Source organism: Metarhizium brunneum, chromosome 6 (assembly GCF_013426205.1).
Source record: "Metarhizium brunneum chromosome 6, complete sequence".
Taxonomy (NCBI): Eukaryota; Fungi; Ascomycota; class Sordariomycetes; order Hypocreales; family Clavicipitaceae; genus Metarhizium; species Metarhizium brunneum.
In genome coordinates this window covers 123,028-148,314 of record NC_089427.1, presented here as the reverse complement: position 1 = coordinate 148,314, position 25,287 = coordinate 123,028, and the positions used below count along the sequence as shown (strand labels likewise).

Here is a 25,287-nt window from a genome sequence, read left to right as displayed (position 1 = left end):
TTAAATATATCGTTCCCGAACCCACCAGGGAGGCTCATTCTTTAGCATGTACCGGCCGTGACCAGCCAGATCATAGACTTGGATTGTTGGATACGTCCACTAGGATCATAGACTACGGCTTCACCACGGAGCAACCTGTGAAGGGTGAGAAGCCCCAGCTTCCCCAGTCCCTTTACATTCTGATGCATGATTTAATCTAATTGTAAGGTGCTTGGGCGTACTTTATGCACTCTTGCATGCACAACTGGCCGAATTCGTTGTGCGAGGAAATCCTCACGCGCATCAAGCAGCCTATGTGATGAGGTTGCCGAATATGAACGCAATTGACAGCATCAACCTCTGTAAATGGTATAAATATTCTTGAGCGTCCCAGTGAAGCGCGGTAGACGAACGCAATACTCGACTCTACACAGTGGTCTTGTCCCCCCCCGGTCGCCGCCTCAACAACGTCTTGTCTGTCCTTGTTAGCCTTCTCCTCCATCTCGTACTTGGATCCCAACACGGTTCTTAGTGGCACATGTTTTTCAACCGCCACTGCGATTAGTGCTGTGGCCCCAAACGCCATGGCACCGTGCCAGACCGCCTTGAGTGTCTCGAGGTACGCATCCAGGATCTGGGACTTGACGGGCTGCGGCAACGCCTGCACAAAGGCCCCAGTTGAAAGCTCGGATGCCCTGCCGCCCCCAAGGGTACTTCTCACGGCGGGAATCCGATATCCGGCAGGAAACAGCGTCGAACCGGTTTTGAAACGTGACGCTGGGGATCGTGATGTCCCATCCGTAGCCGAAGCTCCGCAAGAACGAGTACATGCCGGTGGTGCTGGCAACGTCCTTTTCAGGCAAACTTGCCAGCGCCGCGGGCAGAAGAGTTGGGAGGAGAAAGCGGCCCCCTACGGCATCTGCTATCTGAAGCATGGCCCAGACGCCCGCGTGCGTATCCTTGTCCAGAAGAACGTTGAGCCTGGGCCCGAGTGTGCTCAGGACAAAGCCTACGGCGTGTAGGGGGCAGTAGCGGCCAGTTTCGGGGAGAATAATTCCCACGACGGCCGACCCGGGGATAAGCAGGAACATAAAAGGCAACTTTGAAGAAGTCGACCCCTGGCTGCACCAGGCTCGCGCCGCGAACGGCGAGAAAATACACTGGCCAGAAGAAACAGACCCATTGCAGCAACATGGACGAAACAAACACCATGTAAAAGGCTGCTCCCAAGGTCCGGTTGGAGAAGGCGTGCGGAGGAACGCATTGATTGGCGGCCTTGATGTAGTATTCGTACGCGTGGAAGTTGGCCAGGGCAACCGGGCCCACGACAATGGGAGTCATGGTCCGACACGAAGACCACTCGTACATTGTTCCGCCAAACGTGAGGCCGACGAGAAAGCGCGGTTGCGCCAACAAAAATGACGTTGCCGGCCCAGTCCACCTGCGTGAACACGACTGTCCACGGAACCCGCAGATGCTTGATTCGAAGGGACAAGACCATGACGGGCAGGGCCAAGACGCAAATGAGAAGGTTGATGTAGAAGCACCAGCGCCAGTCTCGCTGTGGCAGCGCGCCGCCAACCGCGGGCCCGACAATGGCTCCCAGTGCCGTGGTAGAAAGCACGATGCCGAGATATTTCCCCCGGTCCCTCGGCGACGCCATGTCGCAGACGACCAACTCGACGAGCAGCGTGATGCCGCCGCTTCCCAAGCCCTAGACAGTCCGGCCAGCAACCATAGTCGTAGCACTGTTAGCGCCGCCCGCGATGCTGCTGCCCAGGGCGAACATGGCAACCGAGAGGATGGTCGGCCAGCGGTGCCCAAAGATAGCGCAAAGCTGGGCGATGCCGTGAAGCCAATAAAGCACAGAGAAAAGATAACCAGCTAAAGGGATCTATCGCGAGCGACCAGCTCCGGTTCAACTATTGCCGTTTCCATGATAGGTGTTGGGGTTTCCATGGCATCCAAAGTGTGGGGGAGGTTTGCGACGAACAAGGACGAGGCGGTTGGTGATTTTTGAGTTGGAGAGCGCGGCAAGGACCAGACGACATCGCACGACATGACCTACGAGGTGGTCCAATTCCCAGGCGAGCGAGGAGCACGCGCGGCTCCGGACAAGACCAAGTACATGTTGACATTGTAGTCTTGTTGGACTGGAGCGAGACGATCCCTTTCTACCCCCGGCCGTCATTCATCGTAAATATGCCCGTCTCCCACGCTCACAAGAAGGGGACAAGACCGATCCGACCAAGAATAGAATCTGTGTCTGCCTCCCCGGCACATGCGGGGCGACGCAGTTTCGTCTCAATACTCAATAAGGCTGTTTACTGAGTTTGTCCTACCCGGCACAGCAATCTCGGAATGAAATGGTCTCCCGACGACGTATACTTTGCCAAAGCGATGGGATTGCAATTTGCAGCGTAATTGTCCAGCGGAAATCAGACGGCCAATCTATTCATGCCTTTTCAATAGGCGGCAGCCCAAGGCTGGAAGACAGTCCGCCCAACAACCAGTCTTTTCAGATAGCAGTACGAATACTACGTAGGCTTACTGACCTGTCGTGTCGCATGTCGACATGACTTTGCGTGACGAGAACTCCCCGGGCTTCCCATGCAACACAGAGCGATTGGCACAGAGCTGTCTCGTGCTGTTGGTTTTTTGATCCTCGGTGTTTTAATCGCTGTCATACCACCTGGGCCTTGGTACTCGGTACCTTGATGTAATTTCGCCTTGTCGGTTGATTCGCCGTCTTCCGAATCTCTTCTCAAAGCAACGCGGAACATTACTCGTCTTTTGTGACTGGTCGATATCTGTTGGGGCTCACCATCTTGCCATGACAATCAGGTGGCCTTAGCTGAGGCTGCAAGACAGACTAGGTGTTGGGTGAAAAACTGCAATTTACACAGCAGAATTGGGTCATTGATTTGGGCCAAAAGGTCATATTCGTCATGCCTGCAGGAATAAGATGAATGCCCTGAAAACCCGGGAAATTGGCCCTTTTTATACCCGGCTGAAGCCCCTGACAGCCCCTGTGATACATATGTACCTCCATCGTAACCCTAAGCTCAAACCCTCAAGTCAGTGCTACAACAAGCAAAGTGTGATGCGGCATACCAAGACGATCATGGACGCTACCCCAAGTAAGTTAGAATATACAAAGGTAGATTGTCTTACTATCAAGACAAATATCCTGCCAGACACCGATGCACATCGCAGTAGAATGTTATGCACGTGAGGGCACGCACGATAAAGAAAATGTTGAGGAGGCCCTTAAGCAAGCTTCAGACCCCAATGCAGGAGACAGTCTTCAATGCCCCCCCCTCCACTGTACAAGTTTCGTCGAGGACAAGCAGATGGTTGTGAGACTTCTAGAAGCGGCGGCAATTCCGACATTGATAGATCGGTTTAGAGACACAACGCCACCCCTCGCGTAATCAAGGGGCTCCAGACACCTGGCTAGTATCTTTGCTGAACCTAGAAGCATCAAGAAGACCTGAGACGATGGAAGAATGCGCAATATAGCAACTGGGGAGCTAGGTAAATTAAAAGCAGACCACTGCGAGCAACTCGTGGGACTCATTTGGGTCTACAAAGCCGGAATTAAGGCATTCCAGACGAGATTCACGACTCGGAGCTGTATTCAGCTGCCTACAGCTGCAAAATCGGTCTTGGAACTTTTCTACAGTTCAACGCTTCCCTTGAATAAGTCGTATATTGTATGGATTCACCTGCCTGCTAACAATGTATGTTGTCACAGCCACCCCAGTTCAAGTAGCAATTTATCGACTTTTACAGATAGTTAGAATGGATTCTGTAAAGAATTATTCTGCTCTCTGCACTATAAACTACTATTTGTTCATTTCTCAGACCTCGTCAGAAAGCTTTCTTACTGTCCGTTGCCTGAACTGGGAGAAGTACAGCCGCATCATGCCTTTTATCAGTAAGTCCATCTGAGAGGCTAACCGGGAAACGATATATAGACCAGAAAGATTCTCAAGTTTAAACATGCAAGGGGATCCCAGCAATGGAGGCCAAGACTGCTCCGCAGGCCAAGCTTCGCGGGAGGATTCGGAGGTAGACGATATGTTCTTGCTGGTAATACGCTTATCAGCATTTAAATTCCATGCGTACCACACCGTCCTGACTACCGCAGCTACCGGTTCCTGACGTGGGAATCACCGAAGACGTGAAAAGGACCGTATTATGTATCGATGAAACCGAATGCAATGCTCCGACACTCCTCTAGGATCACTGCCAGACTGTGGCCCAACTGGAGACAGTATACCAGTCCAAACTGCAGCCTACTCGATGTTTGGACCACTTTTATTGCAAGACTCTGACAGCAGAAGGCCTCGAGCTTGGTGCCTGGAATATATAACTTCCTGCAAATAATTACTTGATCGTCGATAACGGATAGTATACTTGTAGCGTACGAGTAATGCCTTGATCCTAGTCTATGGATTGATCTGTATTATGCAAGAGTATACAAGAAGATGATTTATTTCAACTAATCTATTACCCTATTCCCCATTTATTAGTGTGGTCTTTGGTGCATAACCATTGTCGTAGCGCGAGGGTGTGGAGCGAAGGCGAACATTGAAACTGGGCGGAAACCTGGCGTCTGGTAGTCTTATGGTAAGACAAAAACAGCTCGAGACCTTCCCAGAGCGTTGACTGCTCAGACTCGACTAGTCAACTGGGAACCAGATAGCGTCCGGATCTGGCACGTGGGCCGCAAGGCATTGTGTCTTGGTCCCGATATAGGGCGGCGTGGAGATTAGGCCTGGTTGTTTCTCAAGCAACCTGCAATACTCCTCGGTGCCGCAAGTGTTCTCGCTATAATCTGCACGGCTGCCGCAAAAGTTAGCCTTGTCACGCCGCTTCCAGGGCAGGTTCCTAGGCTCAGGGACGTGGGCGTCTAGGCACTCCTTGGTGCTACTCCAGCGGATATCCTCCTGCAGTCTTCCGTCTTCGCTGCCCCATTCATCAATCGCCTTGCAGTACGTCTCGGTGCCGCACGACGTTACCGTCATCAAGCCTCCATGTCTGTCGGCGCAGTCAGGGCCGGCACTAAAGCCAAAGTGAAAAGGGCGCTTGCCATTTTCCTTAGGCTCTTGCTCATGCGCATTAAAGCAGGCCTCGGTAGTATCCCAAAGGGGTTTAGAGTTGAACCTGGATGAACTAGGACTGTTGACTGATCATATTAATGGCCTGGTAGTATCTCTTGGTGCCGCATCCATCTTCGTCGTAGCCCTTAATAGGGCACCATATGCCCGATTTCTCTGGGGCGGGCTTGAAGGGGAGCTTCTGCCCGGAGGGGGACTGGGCCAGGCAGGAGCCCATGGTGGCAGCAACAAGGAGGACAGCGTACTTCATGGTGCTAAAAGGCTGGATCGTAGGGTTGAAAGAGTCTGGTCGTGTAAGAAAATGCGGCCAAGAGCAAAGTCTGGACTGTCGAAGCTAGTGATGAGATGCTCACCAAGTTGAAAGGGCCACGCCCAATTTATGTAAACAGAAGCTCGCTATTGCCACGTTTCGCCGTATGCAAGAAGCCAGAGATTCGTAATAATCCTCCTGACTCGTAGCAGCTTCGCTCTCCAACAGGTAGAAACTGCTTCTTACTGCAGTAAGTCTTGGACATGCCTACAGCAATCTATAATGCGATATCAGCTAACATTGTGGGTAGTTGGATTCCACAGTGGATTTGGCGCAACGTCTCTGACCCACAGGAACTTCTAATAAGACCGGACCCTTGATTGATTTTATCTCTACCAGGTATTAGGTTTTTGTATTCCGGATGAGTCATGTCGCATTAAGCTATACTTATTACCTACATAATTCTTTATGCTGAATATCCCCCGTTCCCGTTGTCGCTGGTATATCGAGTCACAGAGATTGTATATTCGAGTTATACTTATTAAGCCAAGTTATATACCCTACTTACCGTATTAACTTAATATAATTGTATAGCCTTAATACTAGTTTTATGGGCCTTCTCGGGGAATAAATTGCATTATTTCTTGCCAACATATGTAAGCTGCCAAGGTCGACCCCCTATTTCGACTAATGTTTTGCAGATTCCCACGAGGAATGAATAAGACCTATTATTATGACCGATGGCGGTGAAACGTTACAGCAGAATACATGTAAAAGGAGTGCGTGAGTTTTGTAAGCTAGAGATACCAGCAAGGCTCGCTGTTCATAGAAGCCACAGGCTAGACCTTGCACATGATGCTATTTCACGTTGATTACATGATACGTGTGCTGTATAGCACCTTCATGTATATACGCGCATATAACGCCATAGCACGTCAAGTACAATATCACTTGAATGTTATTAAAATACGTATATTATCGCTAAGTTGTTCCCTTTCTTTAAACCCTAAAATCTGTCTCTATTGCTACGCGAGCGGTAAAGTTATAAAAGATCTTAATTCCACAGTATTCTTCACGCACCTCTATTATAGTATCCTTTTCGTCAGGATAATATCGTAAACAGGCCAAGGCTGGATTTTCCGTATCGGGGTTATAGGCCAATTTCCCTTGCTTGAAGACTGGTCAATACATCAAGGCAATCCGTATGCTGAATGATCCCCACGCCCTTTTGAACACGCCCTTTTGAAATCGGAGGTGCAAGTGTTGTGTCGACTCACGATTGATACAAAACATGTAGTTGGGACACCACACCTTGTTTCCTCAGCACCCTTTTGTTGAAGGGACGTTGGGTTACATGAGTCTCGCCCCGTCTGCGACAAATTGCCGCCTCCATCTGCAATACCGCCCCCAGCTAGCAGACATGTAAGCGGTATGAAGGCAACAAGGCTAGCGCCGCAAGCCACAGGATGTCATTAGAAGTAACGACACTCACTAGATACCCGAGTCAAGCATTTAGGAACCATTGGCAGTCTAACCGGAGTGACGCCGTCATCTCGCTTGGATCTTCACCGTTGGTAAAAGCCGCGGCTCTCCCGTCAACAATAGTTTTATCCCAAATGCTCCAACTTCACCTGTGTTAAGCATATTTTTCCTTTTCATTCATTTCAAAGTACTGTCGTCCGTCATCGACGCCGTGACAGGACTAATGGACACCGACATGCTGTCACGCAATCTGCAATATCCCATTTAAACACCACCTCCGGGGATAACGCCCAACTTCGTCAATCCCGACTCTAATGCCTACCAAGTTTACATCACTGCCAGCGTATGCATCCCATTAATTCTGATGTTTGCGTTTATCCGATTCGTTTCAATAGCATACGCTCACCGGAAGGCTACCGTGGCCGACGAAAGTCAGTTTTACAATTCGTCTCCTCATCAGCGCCCCGTTCTTCTATTTCGCTCTGTGGCAACTAATAAGGAGGGTTAAAGTCGTCTTCATTACAGGATTAGTCCGTTTTTTTGCATTCGTCATTGCCCACAGTGATGACTGACTCGGTCCAGATGCTTTGCCTCGCCTTTACCGTTATGACTATAACTTGTATCATCAACTTTTTGTCAGGTCAACATTTGTGCATTGCCGCTAATTGCTTCATAGGCGTTTCCGGAGGTGCATTTGGGGAAGAAGCATGGAATGTTGTTCTAAGCTCGTTTACAAAATCACAGCTCGTCGTAAGTCTTTATTTCCAAGTTGTTTGAGTCTCTCCGCGAGAACGCGAAAGGCTCATCACCAACCAAGCTTGGTCTCCTCGTTGAAGTAGTCAGCCCGTTGGCTATTTGCTTTGTCAAAATCTCCGTCTTTATTCTTTACCTTCAGCTTTTCAGCGTTCTACAATGGATGCGCGTTGTCTCCATCACCGGTATTGTCGTCATTTCGGTTTGGCACCTGTCCATATCCATTGCCTTTGCCGTCATGTGCTCACCTACGGGATCTTCACAACTCGATTTTCTTGCCGCCTTGGTCTCACCCATGTGTACGCGAACACGGAGCCTTGTTGTCACCCAGGGTGTCGGTAATGTTGTTACCGACGTGTTTCCTCTTGTCCTCATTTACGTGACAATAGGGAAGGCAAAGACACAGAGAGCATTCACAATCCTATCACTTGCCCCCATCCAGCGCCGCCGAGCGATACATGGCTTGGGATGATAGCGAGGCCGACTCATTATAGCTGCGGGAGATGAACCTGGGTAACGGCAGCATCCGAAAGAAGACCAAACTCGAGATGTAGTCAACTTGTCGACGGGTAACAAGCGACGTTTATATTTGTCATGGCCGAATACACGATATCGAAGTGAATGTTGGCGTGGGAGCGAGAAACGAGTGGCATAATGTAAGCTGCCGAACAAGCCTGGAGCAACTTGATTTCAAGGCGCTACTTCGTATTTAGTTTGAATATACCTACTTGCTTTACCATTTATGCAGACAACGTGCTAGTCTCCCAGCATTTGCGTTTTCAGATACACAAAATCGACGGTCGGCAAACCGAGGCTCTCGTCGTCGCCTCACCTGGCTCTTTGCCGACACTTCAAACGTTCAATGTTGTCCTGGGATGGCTATACAGGGATGGGAGGATCGTGTTTGCGCCAATTTCAGGTCTGGAGCCGCAGGACAGTCAACGGTGGCCCAAAGAAATGAAAGCACCGACGCCAACAGCTGGACTGATGCAACGCAACGCAGTGCAAGTTGACGTATCACAAAACTTTGGCCTCGTCATAAGGCAGTGTTCTCAGCTAGGTAGCAGCCCCCCCTCCCAAACAACGACCCAACCTGACACGTTGTAATGGCGCAGCCTCGTCAAGCTGTATGGAATGATCGGCTGCACTCGGCCCCCTTCTCTCCTCATCTCTGCCCCCAATCCAACCTCCCTCGGCCTTGGAACAGTCAAGTAAGCTTTGCAGCGCAGCATTTGCGTCTAAGAAACACCTGGTGTTTACGCGTTCGAGGTCAGATTGCATACCGGCTGGCTTTAGCACCCTCAACCACGCCATTTACACGGACCAACGCATTTCCCCAGCCCTGGGATTTTTCTTCTTATGTTTCCGCTCTGTGTGAGCCCCTCGCGAAGCCCGTCATCCACGCGCTCATCGACCTCATCCCCTGTTCCCTCCAGCATTCTTCTGTCAGCGTCATGTCCTTCGCTGTTTCTGATCCCGCAACCCTCCTTGTCTTGACCACCGTTGTCACTCTGGCCTGCTTCTCTATTCTCAACATGTTTAGCAGCCATGGTCCTCGCGAGCCGCCGGTGGCGCCTCAGCGGATTCCCTTGATCGGCCACATGGTTGGACTTGCACGCAGTAAGTTTAATTACTATGTCCAAATCGGGTAATTTATCCCTCGCGATATCCTCTAGCATGCATTGGAGACTTGATGAAATATTCTTACTTTGCATCAGTCAGCAGATGGATTCTCCCATCTATACATTGACTCTCCCGGGCCAGAAGATGTACGTGGTTACCCAGCCTGAACTCATTCAGAAGGTCCAGAAACAGTATAAAACGCTGGCATTCCCGCCCATTGAGGCCAAGTTTGCATCCACTGTCTGCGGAGCCAGCCTCGAAGCCCAGGCCATCTTGGCCAAAAACGTCAATGGCGACGAGGGCGACTTTGGTCTCTCCATGGAGTCTTACGCAGCCATGAGAGCTGCCTTGAAGCCCGGCTCATTGCTCGACGATATGAACCGCGTCATGGTTCAGGAAATTGCAAAATCGCTGGATTTACTGCAGCCGCCCGAGGGGGAATCCCGGCGGATTGATATGAACGCCTGGCTCAAGGATACCATTACCACGGCTACGACTAGATCTGTCTACGGTCCCATGAACCCGTACGACGACAAGGCCGTTGCCGATGCTTTCTGGTCAGTAGACTTGATTCGGGCCAACAGTCACCCTTGTCTGATTGATATATATTTACGCTGTAGGGAATTTGAGAGCGGACTCATGTACATACTTGTTGGCGTCCTTCCTTCCATTACTGCACGAAAGCCAATCGCGGCTCGAACCAAGGTCGCCAAGGCCTTCGAAGCATACTACAAGGCTGGGGGAATTCAAAAGGCCTCGGCTCTTGCGCAGAAACGCTATCAGGCCGAGGTCAATAATAACGTTCCACTGGAAGATATTGCCCGTTACGAGGTGGGAGGCTCAATTGCGATACTGGTCAACACGGCGCCAGCAGCCTTCTGGACTCTCCTTCTGCTACACTCCCATCCCGGTCTCCTCGGCGATATCCGGGAGGAGATTGACGCCTGCACCGAAACAACAACCGAGAACGGTCGCACCGTCAAAACTGTGGATATTACCAAGCTCAAGGAGAGTTGTCCCTTGCTGCTGTCCTCGTACCAAGAAGTGCTTCGCTACAGCTCAATGGGAACCTCGGTGCGCGAGGTCATGGAAGACACATATCTCGACAACTGGTTGCTGAAGAAAGGCGCCATGTTGCAGATGCCCAGCCGCATCATCCACCAGGATGCCCGACTCTGGGGCTCCAATGTCTCCGACTTCAACCCACGCCGGTTCCTTTCCGAGGAGAGACAAAATCGCCCGCGTGATGTCTGCTTCCGCGCGTTTGGCGGCGGCAAGACTCTCTGTCCCGGCCGACACTTTGCGACAAATGAGGTCCTGGCCACCGTGGCAACCCTTATTGCAAGACTAGACATGAAGCCCGTAGGGGGAGAATGGAAGCATCCCACGACTGCAAACACCAATGTTGCTGCCGTCATAATGGAGCCAGATGGTGATATCGAGGTACAAGTCAAAACCAGAGAGGGTTTTGAGCATGTCAAAAGGGCTATTACTCTTGAAAAATCTGAAAAGACTTTTGCCATTGTAACAGAGGATACTATCAAGACAGAAGACACGTAGCTTCTTCTCAAGTGTTGGGAGGACAAGACCGGCAAAGCCTAGGCCATGTTGTTGGCGGGAGTCGCCGTGGCGACGAGTAATAACCGCGGTATAGCAAGGAAGGAATCGATATATAGCCTGGCAGCAAAACTTGACCAGACATCTGTCCCGCAACACACGAGTTCCATCAATGTCCCCCATCGAGTTGACCCAACATAAATACTACCCAGTCCCCACACGGGCGATTCACAGCCCTCTCCTTTTTTCACCATGGTTTGGTTGAATGTCAACTGTTTCGTCTAGCTCCATTTACGAATCGGCAACTTATAACCAGACGCTCTCGCCTGGCCTTCTCGTGGGTGTTCGAGAGGAATTGCAAACATGTCACCAAGTTTACAGACCTGTCCGCTTCCGGTCATTGAACACATCGTTGAGCTGCTGGACTTGGCTGACATTCGCAATCTACGACTTAGCTGCGCAACTCTGGCTACGAAAGCCTGTAGCAGGTTTTTCAAGTCCTTGTATGTCGATTTAACAACGAATTCTCTGCTCGCTTTTGCGGAAGCAACGCGGACAGACAGTCCCTTGTCCAAGGTCAACACATTGAATATCGTCGGAATTATTCATGAGCTTGACGATAGCACGCTTCCCTCGTGGCACAGGAAATACAGCTGCAGTGCTCAAACTGAAGACCAAATTTACCTGCTGAGCCAAGCATTCGATGGAATCGCGAAAGGCAAAAATTGCATTCTGCCGTCACTTTCACTACGAGTGGCAGTTTCGACGAAAAACCACAAAAGGGACCTACCGCATAGTACGGGAAATGTATATCCGCTAAGGAGCCTATGGCAATGTACTATTCATACTTTCAACACGGTCATCCGGGCTTTGGCTGCTAGCAAATTACGCGTCAGAGAAATGAACATCTTCAACGATCGAGACATGCAGAATTGCAGCCTGTCTTGCGATCAATTAAATATGTTTGACTGGACAGACGCTAGCCTTGTCGATTCGTTGACAGCTGTTACGACACTCTCAATAAGTCTCACGGATAGAGTATTTGCATTTGATGAAGATGAAGAGATAGACGAGGATCTCAGCGATTGCGGTTCGGAAGACAAAGAAGCCGACCGACAACCAACGCAGAGGGACCAAGAGATCATGACAGAATCTGGTCAAGAGGGCAATTTCACTGGTTTGGCGAGTTTTATTGCTGCCTGTCCCCGTCTCAGTCACTTTGAGCTACATTACCTCTCCATCGTGTGGCCAAAAAGGCGCCTGCTTATTAACTTCCCACGTCAAGACATACTTCGGTATGTGGCTGAGCTCCATAATCCGCCCATGCTAAAGCGATGCAGGATAAGGGGAGCTAGTGTAAGAGAGGCAGACTTGCTGAACTTGATTCAGCGCACAAAGGCAGTTGAGATATCTGCCGAGGTAATACGTCTGGAAGAGGGAACTCTTCGACCTGTCATCGATTACTGCATTAGTAAATCGGCGGCTGTTACCAAGCTTCACATTGACACTGTGCTTGAGAAGAGCGACCAAGGGTACACTGGATTGGTTCACTTCCTTGACGAGGGAGAGTCTAGAAAATATGCGGGCAAGTTCGTGGTCGGGACGGAAATCCTGAATCGTGAAGGCGATAACAGGACAAAGCCTGTCAAATACTACGTCCGCCGCCCAATTGCAGAAGGGAACCCTGCTATATATCACTGGAGTGCGCTTCGGCGACGGGGGTATGGATACTAGCATGTCCTTTCAATGCGGACAGCCGTCATCAGGTTCAGAAGGCAATCCTGCAAAGTCAATTCACCTATTGGATATGTGACTATCCGTCTAGGACCGCTCGCTAGTCTTCCGAGACTTGAGTAATACTAGTTATACTAATAACACTATCAGGTATAAACAGCTATATTATATTTGTTACCTTATTATGTTATCTACTTAGTATTAGCGATATTTCTTATAAGTTATAAGGCAGCAAGTCCCCTAGAAGATACTTGACTTTTAAAGAGATAACTTCTGATTAGTAGGGTTTACAGGAAATTAACTATATCTGACAACTTCTTATTACTAATAAATAATTTAATAACTAAATAGCACAAAGTAATCGGCCTCTAAATTAAGAGAATAAGTTATAGCTGTTCTTCTTCTTGCCCCCTTGTAAGTATAGTAGCTTAATAGTAAAAACTACTTAGGTATTTATAAGATATAACCGCCAAGAGATTGCTGGTAATCTTTATATAAGTATTACTCTTGAAGTTCTTTTATATAACTTATATTCTAAATATATAAGGGGCACTAGATAAGTCCCGGTAAAAGAACTAGTTAAAGTAGCTAGTCTGAAAACAAAACTTGTTTAAGATAATAGAGGAATAGCGTGAGTATATTATAAAAGTTCGCATTATAATCAACTAGCTATACTTGCGGCTGCACGTATACGGTAATAATAGTAAGAATAAACTTAAAGAAAAAGAAAAGAAAAAAATTCCCTTTTCCCCTTTTTTTTACTTAATATATATTCGTGCCTGCTCCAGGGTTTATCTGGTCCGGGTCCGGGCCGGCAGCATAAAGGTCCTGCCTAGGCCCGAACTTCTAGCCTCGAGCTTAAAACACGTATAAGCATATAAGTATCATATTTTTACTATTAGTATGTAGTTATAAATCTAGCACTAGACGTTATTGTAATTATACCTGGGAAAAAGATCTATATGCGTGACAACAAGCCTGGGTTGCTTACAGGCCAGGCATAACGGTATTATAATTGGCTGCATAGGACAATTTAAAAAACCCCCACCTCGCCGCCTATCCAATCGCCCAATACAACAAAGCCAGCGTGTGTCTGGTCTGGTAAGATTTCCTTTGCCTTATAGTGCCGTGCCTAGGCTGCTAAACTCAAAACACTAGATTTATTCGAGCGCTGGCGGCGCTGAATAGTGTGTGGGCGACCCTGGATGATGATGATGATGATGATGAGGCATTAGAGGTTCTGGATAGTGCAGCAAAGGCCCTGGCTCGTAAGGTGGTGGTGGCAGTTCTGTGCCTCGTAACGGCGTTGTTTCTGTGAGCGGCGCGACGTGTGATGCCACCGGTGACTCGTTCTGTCTCGCTACTAGAAAACCGATAAAAAGCATCACCACCATCAACCAAAAGAGAGCAACTGGTTCCCATGGTGGGTTTGGAGGATCTATCAGGGGCGGCTGCCAGCCCGGATCTGGCCCATCACTGTTTGGGTATAGTGGTTCTGCAGTAACTGCTAAAGGCATTGTCAATATCTGTCAATGTTAGGTGAAAAGAATGTTGAAGGGAAGAAAAAAAGCGGTCGCGCAACTAAGAACCCAAACATGTTAATAGACAAGCCGGCTTTTGTGGCCCCCACAATACTCTGACGAAGACATGCATAATCCTGTATGTAGGGATAACCGAATACGTGGATATATTTACACGTCTGTTCACAACGCCTGGCGCCGTATGCAATTTAGAACACAAGCTGTTCAGGTATCCATCCGCGGAGAAAACAGGCCCTGGCAATTTCGGAGGATTGGTTAACACTTGACAGGTATATCCACCTGGTAATGTAGCATCGCATCCTCCCCCGTTTTCGTCAAGCTGCAGATACACTCTTACGACGAGGACCCTCTCCTCTACCCAGCTCCACATACAAGGCCTGTCTGTTCATATTTCGGTAAAGTAAAAGCGACATTAATATCCGATTTAAACATCGCTAGCTTATTACACCTATTCCCTCGCTTGCCGTATAGGATTTAAGTTATAATATAAGCATTATCAGTTGACTCCCCTACAAGCGATGTGTGAGTATAAAGAAGATTTTTGTACTTTGTAGATAAAGGAGAAGAGGTGAAGGATCTATATGTACGTGCTTGTATTCCCACCTGCAATCCTACACACCTGCTGGGGATCCCGCCCACAAAATGTATCAAAATGTCAACTGGTTTTTTATTCTGATCCTACACACCAGTCTCAAGGGCGTCATACGGGGGACAAAGACTTGATTGGACTCTGTCACCGCCCATAATTCGAACCCCATATCCACCAGAAGTGACGACATCTCGGTTGCGGCACTGTTGGCATTATTCACGAGACAGAAAAATTTTTTTAGATCCCACCATCCTAGGGGCCAACACGGCGGCAAAGTCTTCCCAGGGCATATGATGGAAAAGGCAGTCCCGGAGCACCAGTTGCGGGATTTGGGGACGTATATCCTGCAAGACTCCTTGACACGCGTGGGGATGGATGAAAATGACGTCCGAAATTCTCGCCATATTGGACGTGGTCTGGATTCTGGAACACGGCGACGCCCTGCTCGCGGGCCACAGCGTCAATGGCCTCGCTGAGGTCGTGCGGTGCACTGTGAATCCACGCGAGCCCTTTTATAAATCCGCCGAGCAAATGTCCAGCAAGTGCCTTTGCTAGGAAAAAGTGTAGCTCTGCCGTGTCTTCGGCGGCAGTTTTGTTGTGGTGCCAACGATGCAAAACGTCGTCCCCGGCAACCTTGACCAAAGATTTGTTTTCGTCCGAAAGAGCGAGGGCGTTGTCTCCCGCGCCGCTGTTAACGGAAACTGCATGCAGCCCGAATGCCCCCTGGCGCTCGTCGAGCACCACGGCCGTGGATTTGGGCCCAAGTCGGGCTCCTGGGTCAATCGCAGTTTGTCGGTCTTGGATGGGTCAAGGAAGACGAGACGGAGAAGCATCTTGGCCAGCATGGACGGGTCAATAGACGAAGGGTTGTCGGTGTCGAGGAATTGAAGCCTGCGACCCAAACGCTCAGCCCGCAACGTGCTTGATAGTCCAAAAATGATGTTGACATCGGGATCCAAGCCTTCCTTGGCCCCCGAGGTCACCCATACAACCACTTCTGCTGTCTCCATGACGTTCTGCAATCCCTTGAATCTCCCCGGGTGCATGTCGCGGAACACGGGGTTATCCAGATCCCCAAGGCAGAGCACAGTTGCTCCTTTGCATAGTTGGATGTCTTCGACATTGAGCATCTCGGAGGCGAGTTTGCTGCCGTGCTGACTGAACACGGTGCGGGCGTTTTCGAAGAAGCTGGTAGATATGTCCGTATATGTGTAGGACGCGTATCGGTTCCCAAGCGCCTCTAGGACTGCACCTGTATTGCCGCCAGAACCAGCTGCCGCCCCGGCGATCAGTGTTCGCGGATGTTGGTGCGCAAGTTGTTTTATCATAACAGCAAGAGCAACGTTGCCATGAGGCAGAAACATAAGGATTACTGTTGCCACTTACTACTTTTATAGCAAGATGTTTATCGACGTGTGTTATCCGATAAAAAATACATAGGCTTAACTTCCAAAACGGAATATCTATAGATACGGCGCTTGACCGAGCAGTTATAAAAAAACATGTAGCCTACTTGAATACGCGCAAATTTAAGACGGCGGTTGTACGTTAAATGGCCTACGTTACAATTGCCTACCATGTAGTAGAACTTGCACATTCCTTGATATTCTGCAGCTAACATATGCCGATATTGAAGTAGTTGGCTGTTTACCAACTGCTAACATAGTTTATATATATTCTTTGACATCTCAGCTTCTATAGTTGCCGCTGCCGAAAGGCAGTGTAGTAGACAGTAGATAGTTAACAGGCATAGAACCCACCCAAATTTAAGCATTGCGTTTATTGAAAAGGACCATTTCCGTCTTCTGTGAGGACAACATCTCCACTAAATCATGCCTGCTACCCTGTCCGGATTAGATGATAGAGTCCGGATGCTTGTCCACCTCGTCCAGCAACTCCTGAACCGACCGGAACCGAACATCTTTGAAGTACGTTCCTCGCTGCTTTTGGACAAAGGCCGGATCAAAACCACCATTGCTGCTCAGAGTGACGATGCCGTACTCGGCTTCAATGCGTTCCTCCTGCGTCTTTGCCTCACGTACAGCATTAACAAGCTGGTTGAGGCTGATGTGTTTAGTAGTAAACTCGAGGGTTGAATATTTTGCTTGTACTTGCTGTGACATGCGTCCCAGAGTAGTTTTCTCGCCAGAGACATAAGTGTATCGCTCCCAGCTTCCTGCCGGAGCTTTCGTCAATGCAACAAGCGCCTTGCAGAGATCTCGTGCGGAGGTGACGTCGAGCAGCTCTTTACCAGTTCCAGGAATAACGATTCGCTTGCTTGACAAGTTGAATGGAGCCGAGTCACCGATATCTTTGATGTAGCGGTTCTTTACCGGCAGCACGTAATCGGCCAACCAACCACAGCATACCAATGTCCACTCCAAGACGTTTTGTTCGCGTAGTGCCTGGCGTACCGGCTCGTGATTGGCATACTCGAATCCTGGTTGGTCCGGATAATCTGCGGTGTCTGTTCCGTACTCGGCTGGGATGAAGCGTCGGCAAGTCGAAGTCTGACGGCAAGCTGCTATCAGGTTCATGTGGCTTTCCGTATAAGCCATGGTGTAGTCGAGAATCACTGAGATCAAGGCCACAGAACCATCCAGGGCACTCTTCAAGGAATCAACAGACTTGAAGTCTACTTCTTTCTGAGTGACTCCCGGAAGCTCAAAATGGCTTTTCTTTGTACGACAAAGGATGACCACGGGTTGACCTGCTCGGCGAAGCTCCTCTACGAGGTAGCGGGCAAGATCGCCTGAGCCAGCAATAGCAATGCTCATGATGTTTGGCTGAAAAGTGTAGGCTTGTAAGATAAGGAAGGGAAGAACAGTGGATGCGGGCTGTATGAGGCTCTATTCTATCGATGGACGTATTGAGCTTTATATACTCCAGGAGCTACTTCCTGCAGGCGTAGAACCTGTACGGTACGAATGCTTATAATCCATGGATAAAGAGACGCATTTACCTGCAGAGGCAACGGCAGGCCATCAGCTTTGGCCCGAGTATGCTGGATGCAGCAGAAGGAAGTGAAAGCCTGAATTACTAATCTGACATCCAATGTGTCATCCTCGAGCGGAGATCGGCTCCGCGGGTTTTTCGGGCCCCTTACTCCGCTCCGATACAGAATCCACCAACCCGTCGACTAGCTTCCGGATTTGCGTGACAGACCCCAAGGCTCCGAACCCGTGGTCATCACTTCCAGTTGTAGTGGTCTGTTCGCCTGGCTGCTCAAGAAGTGGCACTGCACAATAATGGATTTTTTGGAGTCATGGTGCGCAAATTTTGCCTGCAGTTGTTTTTTATCCTGCTTCACGTCTTGATCCATTAAGCTCAATCAATACGATCAAATATGTCGTTGAATAATGGACGGGTTTTAGACTTTAGCTGAACTGTCCAGCAGCTATCAAGCTTAGCCACTATAGTCAAGCCTAACTTGCATTCAGAAATGCTTGGGCGCAATCTGTGGTCTACAGGAGTGGCGTCTGGTCCGCTGGGTAAGTCCGTGGTCTTCGCTTGTTGGACTACTGAAGCGTGCAACAACACCAGTTCTGCACACTATTTCGGCCACATAGCTACTATGAGTTTGATTCAGATCCAAGAGGCACCTTGGGAGAAGGACCTCGACTTTGATTATAAATCCCTCATTACTGAACTCCGCAAAACTGGATCATCGAACTCCGACGATGATAGCATCGACGCGTCTAGAGCTCGAACGATTGGAATCCCCGTCGATCAAGCTTCGGTCATAAATATCTTGCTACTTCATATTACTTTTACTCTGCTCTAAGCGAGACAGGAAATAGTAACGTATTCGCACGGCATAATTGTGCCACCCAGGTAACCACCATGAAAGTCGCTATTGTTGCCGTTGGCGATCTCGCTAGGTACTTTGTTGAAGAACTTCAAAAGAGCGGACATGAAGTACTAGCTGTTTCCCGAACTCCCAAGACGTATCTCGAGGATCTTGAAATTTCCCAACATATCACCGACTACAGTGAAACGGATCTCACCGCCGCGCTGGCCGATTGCGACGCAGTTGTGTGTACGCTGAGAGTCGGAGTGCCTGACTATGTGGCAGTCCACCTGGCCATCTTGCGGGCTTGTCAACATTCTGCCACATGCAAACGCTTAATTCCAGCCACATGGGCCGGCAACCTCGAGGATTTCCCTGACGAACCGTTAGGCGTGGCCGATGAGATTCGTCTTGTTCTCAGCGCACTTAGAAGTCAACAGGACGTGAGTTGGTCATCGATCAGTCCCGGTTGGTACGTCGACTACATCGTACCAGAGAAACAGCGTTTCATGAGCAGCCTAGGCGACATGTGGCCGCAGAATTACGACAGAAAAACTTTTACTATTTACGGCGATGGAACCCAACTAGTCAACTTTACTTCCGCCAGAGACACAGCTCGCGCTACTGTCCGACTTATCGAGCATAACAGGGAAGACTGGGAGGAGTTTACCTTTATTTCAGGCGCGCAAATGACTTGGATGGAGTTGGGCCGGTTCATTCAAAGCCGAGACCCAGAGTATGCATTTCAGAATAAGTCTCTCTCTCAGACTATCAAGCAATACATAGCACAGGAGAGCCTGGAAAGCTATGGAGCTGCCATTCTGGAGCTTTGGGGGCACGGCGCAGGTGTTCGATTTCCCTGGAGCAAGGTCGAGCGCCACCGCGCAAAGTTTTTCCCCGACTTGAAGTTCCGAAGCGTGCAAGAGCTAGCTGATGAAGCGGCATCGGAGCCCAATAAAGTAGTGTAGTAAACAAATTCTATTAAAAATAAGAAGCAAATTATGAACTTTCCATGTCGGAGTTACGATGAAATTAGTAGCAATGTCGTTGATGAGTAGTTAGTCAAGAGTAAGTCAATCATTCAAGGCAACGGCACTTGTTATACTGCTGCCTGCAGGCAGCAGTATGTTTATTCAACGTTGGCAAAAGCCGCTGCGGCATTTACATGTCTAACAAAGAGATGTATCAGGCTCTGGATCGTATGAGCAGGTCCCCTGGCTAACGCAATCATCTTCCTCCTTGGCGCACCGTAGAAATAACGACTTGAACTTCCATCCATCAGTCCAGACACCGCGACACTGCCCCCGCTTAGTATACCCATACCCAAACCACTTACCAACGCAGTTTGGTTGTTCCCAGTAGCTAATCTGAACCTGGCCATCTGGGCAGTATCCCTCGGCCGCGATCTCAAGGGATCCAACAGAACATCCAGTATTTATACACATGCCACCCCTGACTAAAACGTCATTATAAACGTCGCCTGTGCAATCAATATGGTATCGTGTCTTAATACGGAATGCTGGAAGCGTGCCTATACAGGCATATGTATTGGCCCATAGACTGGTACATTGCTTACCAGCCCCGGGATTCCAATTAATAAGGTCAGAGACTGAGATACCGCTATTAGAGGCAATACTGCCACACGAGTCTCCCGATTTAATGTAATAGAACTTATTACAGTCGGCAACCATGCCGGGCTGTATCGGCGTGGGTGTCTCTACGCCGTTTGTAGGCTCAGAGGGTGTGGGTGGGATATAACCAATAATGGAAACGCACGAGTAGGCATTAGCCCAGAGGCCGTAGCATTGATTGCCGGCTTTAGGGTTCCAGGCTAAGAAATCTTGCAGTGGAATGCCGTTCTTGGAAGCGACGTTCTCGCAGCTCTCGCCGTTGTTCACCCAGTAGAATTTATTACAGCTGTCGATTATATCTGGCTGGGTTGGACTGGGAGTTTGAATGCCTGTTGGTTCATCATAAATATGCATCCAGCCAGAGGAATGGAGAGAGTTTTCCAACTTACCGTTAAATGGTTTCGTAGTTGTCGTGGGCTCGGTAGAAGTGGACGTAGTAGTGATAACAGGTTCACCACTAGCCTCCATACAGAAAGAACGAGACTCGAGGAAGTTGTCGCATGTAGAGGTTACCGAAGGATTCTAGTGCGTGTAATTGTTTCAGTGATCCAACCCAGAGTCTAAAAATGCCATTACCACCCACCCATCGGACAAAGTCTTCTAAAGACACACTGAAAAGATCGAGGGCCTCTGTACATGGCATAGATCCATCATTTTCATACCAAAAGGTGCAGTACTGAGATGTATTCTCGTCAAATGGGAATCTTGGACTGCTTGCACGAGCTAGCAAGCCGGCTTGTTGGTCTGAGCCCCCTGCCAGTGTGTTGGAAAGGCCCGTCACGGCGAGTGCGGCGACTGCAAATATAAGCATATTGGAAGCAACTCGCAACTACGCGACAAATTTGACGATGGTTTTGACATAGAGAGACGCTATAGAGTACATATTTAATAAACCTAAAGAATAGTAAGTAGAGCAATGATCTCGGCAAAACACAAAAAGCTGGTTCCACAATTAATGATATTTTACCGGCTTGCTGGGTTTTCTTTGAAGTGGCCGCGATCCTTCAGAAATCCTCATCTTACATAGTTGTGCAACAAAGCTAGTGACTTAGTGGGCGAGTCCATGGTTAGCTCTGTATCCGCATAATGCTTCTAGTCATTAAAATGAACCAAGCGAGTTATAGCTGTATTCCTTACCATATATCATGGGGTTTCATTGCAGACGCGGCTTTCTAGTATTACTATATTAATTGCGTTAAATATGCCCACTACCGTTCAGGTTACATAGTACCGTGCCCGCTTGCTCTTATCCAGTAACTGGTCAACGCAAAAGACTTTTTCGAGTCCGGCCTGGATATTAATATTCCTTTTATTACGTCGAAGAGATCCACAAATCAGGCCATTTTCTGCCAAGGTACGGCCAAGATAGCTTCTCAATCGCGCGAATTATAGAAGACTAAGCACAGCTAATAATTTTTTATAAATAATAGAGAATTTGATAATAAAATAGAAAACAGGTAATAACAGGCCCCGATTGCCTACACAAGCGGGTAATACCTTCAATATTTTCTTCTTCTTTTTCTGGCCCCTCTGGAAGTGTGCTACCTTGCCAGCGGGAACCCCTTAGACACCTACAAGGCATAAACGCTAAGAGATTACTAGTAATTTGCATGCAAGTATCTTGTCTGGAGATTTATCTGTCACTATTCTAAATGCGTGGGGACGTATAGCAATGTGGTCCTTTCAAAGGTTTATTAGGGGGAATAATAACGGTGTCGATTCTGACTTTTGTTGAAAGAAATATCTTATATTCTAGCTGCTAGGATAATTCCTTGTAGGCATTTACATTCTTGCCCTCTGGCTTAGTTGGAGCTGGCCCTAATTACTTAATACTAGAAGCAGAAAGCGGCAAAAGATTTATTACTTCTACAGGATGTATAAAAATATGCTATTCAGAAAGATTTCTATAAAAATTATACTTTTCTCTCTCCGAGTTAATGTAGATAACATTATTCTTTGAATTCATAGTCTAATATAAAGCTGATATTATTTCTTGTTCCTAAATAATTGCTCTTTTCTGTCTTGTCCACACGGACGACCTAGCCCTTAAATTAAGCGAAAATATTTCAACTCTAAAAAGTGAGTTATTCTAAAATATCCCAATATTTCTGCTGCCGCCTGAGGTGGATTGAGTCGTTCTAGGGGCCGGTGGCATTTCTTTGATCGTTGAGCTGGGCTCGGTAGTTTCGGCAACAAACTGTTCTGTGGGAGCTGGGCTGGACAGAGTCGACTTGCGCATAGATTCCCACGGCTCTGGTATTTTGGCCTCAAAGATGTTAAATCGGTCTTTTCCACCGCAGATAGTTGTTTTATCGCCAGCACAAGGCCGGTTACACTCAGCTGCGTTCTTCGCATACTCGCCGCCAATGTAGCTGCTACACCAACATTCATTACCACTTTTCAAAGCGGCAAAGTAAAAGCTTAAATGGTAGCAGATGTCTTGACACTTCGGGATGGTGAGAGTGTCGTCACCCCCTTCAGTAGTTATACGTTCCTCTAAGATAGATGGGATGCCCTGATTGTAGCAGCCAAGCTCTGTCCACTTTGTAGGCGAAGGGCCAAGGGTGCTTGTAGTTGAGGTTCTGGTGGTAATAGACTTTGTAGTGGAGGTAGAAGTCGCGGTGGAAGTACCATGTGTTCTTTCGTACTCATCTACCCTTTCCTGAGTTATAATACAGTAGGATTGGATCCTCCATGGTTTACAGTCAAGGTTGATTGAAGGGTTCCATTGTGTAAACATCTCAGCCGGAATACCAAATAGTTGTCTGACGTATTCGCAAGTAACATCTCCAGCGTTATCATACCATCCAGCGCAGCTTTTCACCGTTTCGGGGTCCCATCCCAGCTGAGGGAGCACGTCACCAGCGACTAAAGTCGCGAACTTGAGAACCAAGGCAGGCCTCATGGCGTAAATTCAGATTGCGGGCGGAGAAAACAATAATAATATCTCAAGTACGGAGCATCAATAGTAAAAATACGTGGTAATAGAGGAGAGAAGATTTAAAGAGTTCAGTTTGTTGTTAGGTGGAAAATGTTAAAGGAAAGAAAAAACTATTGAACAACTAGTATAAACACGTGGGAAAGCCGGCTTTTTTGGCCCCTACACTACTCTGCGACGGCCTGTATAGTTCTGCAGAGATGACCGAATAAAAAAAATTTCTGTTCATCGCGCAATTTCCGTGAATGGAGCACAAGCAGTTCAGGGATCCATTTGCGGAGTAACCAGGCTCTTTTGGAGCAGGCAATTTTCGAGGACAGGTCAACAAGTAAGGCTTCTATACTGAAGCATCAAAGTTGAGCTCAGTTTCGCAAGTGGCGACATCTGCAGGACTCGTGTGACATGTCCTTGCTTGGAATTTTATAAATACCGGGCCTTGTTCCATGCAGCAGCCAATATTGAACACTCATCTCCACCCGGTAAAATCTCTTACTCTCCGTTTTCATCAGGCTGCAGATCCACTCTTGCGGCGGAGACCCTCTCCTCTTCTCAGCTCCACATGAAAGGCCTGTTTTTTGATGTTTCTCGTCGAAGCGAAACCGACAATAATATCCGATTAGAGCATGGCTACCTTCCATCCATTCCCTCGCCTGCCGCACGAGATCCGAGCCATAATATGGGCATTAGCAGTTGAGCCCCGTATAGTCGATGTGCGAGCTATATCTGGTTCGAGGCTCCCAAGAGGATTCCTTTACTCCGCAGATCCAGAAGAAGAGGTGAAGGATCCATACGTGCCTGTACTCCCACCTGCAATGCTACATACCTGCCAGGAAGCCCGTCAACAAAACATTTACCAAAAGGTCTTTTATTCTGATTCTACTGCACACCAGCGTCAAGGGCGTTATACGTGGATACATTACGACACAGATATGATTGATATTGGTCTCGGTTATCTTGAGACTATTCATCACATCAGCTTTGCTATTCGTCGACTTAGATTACATCGTGAGAACAGTGAGTTCTGGTTTTGGACAGAGTCCAAGGACCTAGAGAAATTCCCAAACGTCGCGGAATATCAGGTAGTTGTTGAGGATGGTTTGGAATCTTGGTGCGACGCGTGGGATGAATTTAGTTGGTCATGCGAAAAAAAAGCCCTCAAGTTTATTGATAAGAAAACGGGCCAAATAATGGATCCTGATCAAATTAACGACATGATGGAAGCTGCAAAACATTGAGATCCTGTTTATAGAGAAATACGTTCTAAAATAAAAAGGATATCTAAACGGAACTTAGCAATAATGGAACAATGAAACTAGAACCCGCGTACACTAGATGCAAATAGTGCTCTTTTTCTGTTCTCGATATAGCAATGACTTTTCACTTCCCAGGGAGCAGATCTTCTTCCTCCTTCTTAAAATTCATTGCGCTTGGTCCAGTGCTTATTCGCTGTACGCTCTACATGACCGGGAGCGGTCTGCGACTTTTCGGTAACTCCTCCTTACCGCGAGATGCTGCCTAGCATCGCCGGTCGAATAGAACGACTTGGCAAAGTTTCCGAGTCTCGTCGTATAATCCTGAACTCCGGCCTTCTTAGCGGCGAGAGCAGTCTCTTTAAAATCAAGAGCCGTTAATCGTTTACCGGGTCGAATAGGGTCTTCGCCCAGATCCACGATCTGAAGCTCTATCTGGTTGCCGAAATATTTTCGTGCTCGTGGAATAAGGAAACGATTCTGGTCAGCTGTCCGTAAGACGGCGATGCGGTCGCGCGTGTTGTCAAAATCCTCAAACTTGTATTGGCTTGATTTCTTGGTGCTACCATGGTTGGCATATATGTTGTCGACCGTCTCGGCGAGTCGTCTGGTGTAGGAGTTGAAGTCTCCTCTTTCGCCCTTGATTACACGGTAAACCGGGATTTCGGGCACGTTTCCTTTGAACTGCTGGAAACAATATTTGGATGTTTCTTCAACATCCAGGCGTTTTGTTCCCCGCTTGTAGACTGCCCAGCCACTCACTGGGGCCCTCTTCTTTGATTTGAGAAGGTTGAGGAACTCGTCATAAGTGCATCTGCCATTGGCAGCGGATCCCGCACAACCCTGCCATTTGCCTGTGCAGGCTCTGTTTTTGTTATCCCAGCGAGTGCAACTGAATCCAATGCTGCGGTCTTTAGGATCGTTAAACTCGTCGAGGACGTATGCCTGGTAAGCTAAAACACGCTCCATGCATCCGTGTAGCCCTCCTGCCAAAACTCTCACCGCATGGCACAAGAGCGCAAACAAGAAGAAACAATATTTCAT

General features: G+C 48.3%; 12 protein-coding genes across 12 annotated transcripts; 5 read left to right on the top strand and 7 right to left on the bottom strand.

Moving 5' to 3' along the window:
- Positions 1–196: 196 nt before the first annotated feature.
- On the bottom strand, positions 197–1,070 carry FUS6_4 (Efflux pump FUS6; the record flags this gene model as incomplete). Its single annotated transcript, XM_066131462.1, has 2 exons — positions 197–674; positions 739–1,070. The coding sequence occupies 2 exons, from the start codon at positions 1,068–1,070 to the stop codon at positions 197–199; spliced, it is 810 nt and encodes a 269-aa protein (XP_065987670.1).
- A 239-nt stretch (positions 1,071–1,309) lies between these two features.
- G6M90_00g093810 (uncharacterized protein) lies at positions 1,310–1,867 on the top strand (the record flags this gene model as incomplete). The annotated part of the gene is made up of 1 exon (XM_014685261.2): positions 1,310–1,867. One exon carries the CDS (start codon positions 1,310–1,312, stop codon positions 1,865–1,867), a length of 558 nt encoding a protein of 185 aa, XP_014540747.2.
- A 2,800-nt stretch (positions 1,868–4,667) lies between these two features.
- G6M90_00g093800 (uncharacterized protein) lies at positions 4,668–5,355 on the bottom strand (the record flags this gene model as incomplete). Its single annotated transcript, XM_014685260.1, has 2 exons — positions 4,668–5,166; positions 5,246–5,355. The coding sequence occupies 2 exons, from the start codon at positions 5,353–5,355 to the stop codon at positions 4,668–4,670; spliced, it is 609 nt and encodes a 202-aa protein (XP_014540746.1).
- A 2,046-nt stretch (positions 5,356–7,401) lies between these two features.
- G6M90_00g093790 (uncharacterized protein) lies at positions 7,402–8,062 on the top strand (the record flags this gene model as incomplete). The annotated part of the gene is made up of 3 exons (XM_066131461.1): positions 7,402–7,456; positions 7,514–7,587; positions 7,655–8,062. 3 exons carry the CDS (start codon positions 7,402–7,404, stop codon positions 8,060–8,062), a joined length of 537 nt encoding a protein of 178 aa, XP_065987753.1.
- A 982-nt stretch (positions 8,063–9,044) lies between these two features.
- On the top strand, positions 9,045–10,773 carry G6M90_00g093780 (uncharacterized protein; the record flags this gene model as incomplete). Its single annotated transcript, XM_014685259.1, has 3 exons — positions 9,045–9,238; positions 9,309–9,770; positions 9,834–10,773. The coding sequence occupies 3 exons, from the start codon at positions 9,045–9,047 to the stop codon at positions 10,771–10,773; spliced, it is 1,596 nt and encodes a 531-aa protein (XP_014540745.1).
- Positions 10,774–11,133: 360 nt separating this feature from the next.
- G6M90_00g093770 (uncharacterized protein) lies at positions 11,134–12,504 on the top strand (the record flags this gene model as incomplete). Its single annotated transcript, XM_066131460.1, has 1 exon — positions 11,134–12,504. One exon carries the CDS (start codon positions 11,134–11,136, stop codon positions 12,502–12,504), a length of 1,371 nt encoding a protein of 456 aa, XP_065987755.1.
- A 2,382-nt stretch (positions 12,505–14,886) lies between these two features.
- PKS19 (Polyketide synthase 19) lies at positions 14,887–15,998 on the bottom strand (the record flags this gene model as incomplete). Its single annotated transcript, XM_014685257.1, has 2 exons — positions 14,887–15,407; positions 15,458–15,998. The coding sequence occupies 2 exons, from the start codon at positions 15,996–15,998 to the stop codon at positions 14,887–14,889; spliced, it is 1,062 nt and encodes a 353-aa protein (XP_014540743.1).
- A 489-nt stretch (positions 15,999–16,487) lies between these two features.
- On the bottom strand, positions 16,488–17,411 carry swnR_3 (Oxidoreductase swnR; the record flags this gene model as incomplete). The annotated part of the gene is made up of 1 exon (XM_014685256.1): positions 16,488–17,411. The coding sequence occupies one exon, from the start codon at positions 17,409–17,411 to the stop codon at positions 16,488–16,490; it is 924 nt and encodes a 307-aa protein (XP_014540742.1).
- A 1,066-nt stretch (positions 17,412–18,477) lies between these two features.
- Positions 18,478–19,392, top strand: swnR_2 (Oxidoreductase swnR; the record flags this gene model as incomplete). Its single annotated transcript, XM_014685255.1, has 1 exon — positions 18,478–19,392. One exon carries the CDS (start codon positions 18,478–18,480, stop codon positions 19,390–19,392), a length of 915 nt encoding a protein of 304 aa, XP_014540741.1.
- Positions 19,393–19,651: 259 nt separating this feature from the next.
- Positions 19,652–20,866, bottom strand: G6M90_00g093730 (uncharacterized protein; the record flags this gene model as incomplete). The annotated part of the gene is made up of 5 exons (XM_066131459.1): positions 19,652–19,692; positions 19,761–19,904; positions 20,001–20,384; positions 20,445–20,577; positions 20,639–20,866. The coding sequence occupies 5 exons, from the start codon at positions 20,864–20,866 to the stop codon at positions 19,652–19,654; spliced, it is 930 nt and encodes a 309-aa protein (XP_065987746.1).
- Positions 20,867–22,144: 1,278 nt separating this feature from the next.
- G6M90_00g093720 (uncharacterized protein) lies at positions 22,145–22,960 on the bottom strand (the record flags this gene model as incomplete). The annotated part of the gene is made up of 1 exon (XM_014685253.1): positions 22,145–22,960. The coding sequence occupies one exon, from the start codon at positions 22,958–22,960 to the stop codon at positions 22,145–22,147; it is 816 nt and encodes a 271-aa protein (XP_014540739.1).
- Positions 22,961–24,432: 1,472 nt separating this feature from the next.
- On the bottom strand, positions 24,433–25,212 carry G6M90_00g093710 (uncharacterized protein; the record flags this gene model as incomplete). Its single annotated transcript, XM_014685252.2, has 1 exon — positions 24,433–25,212. One exon carries the CDS (start codon positions 25,210–25,212, stop codon positions 24,433–24,435), a length of 780 nt encoding a protein of 259 aa, XP_014540738.2.
- Between the last annotated feature and the right edge of the window lie 75 nt (positions 25,213–25,287).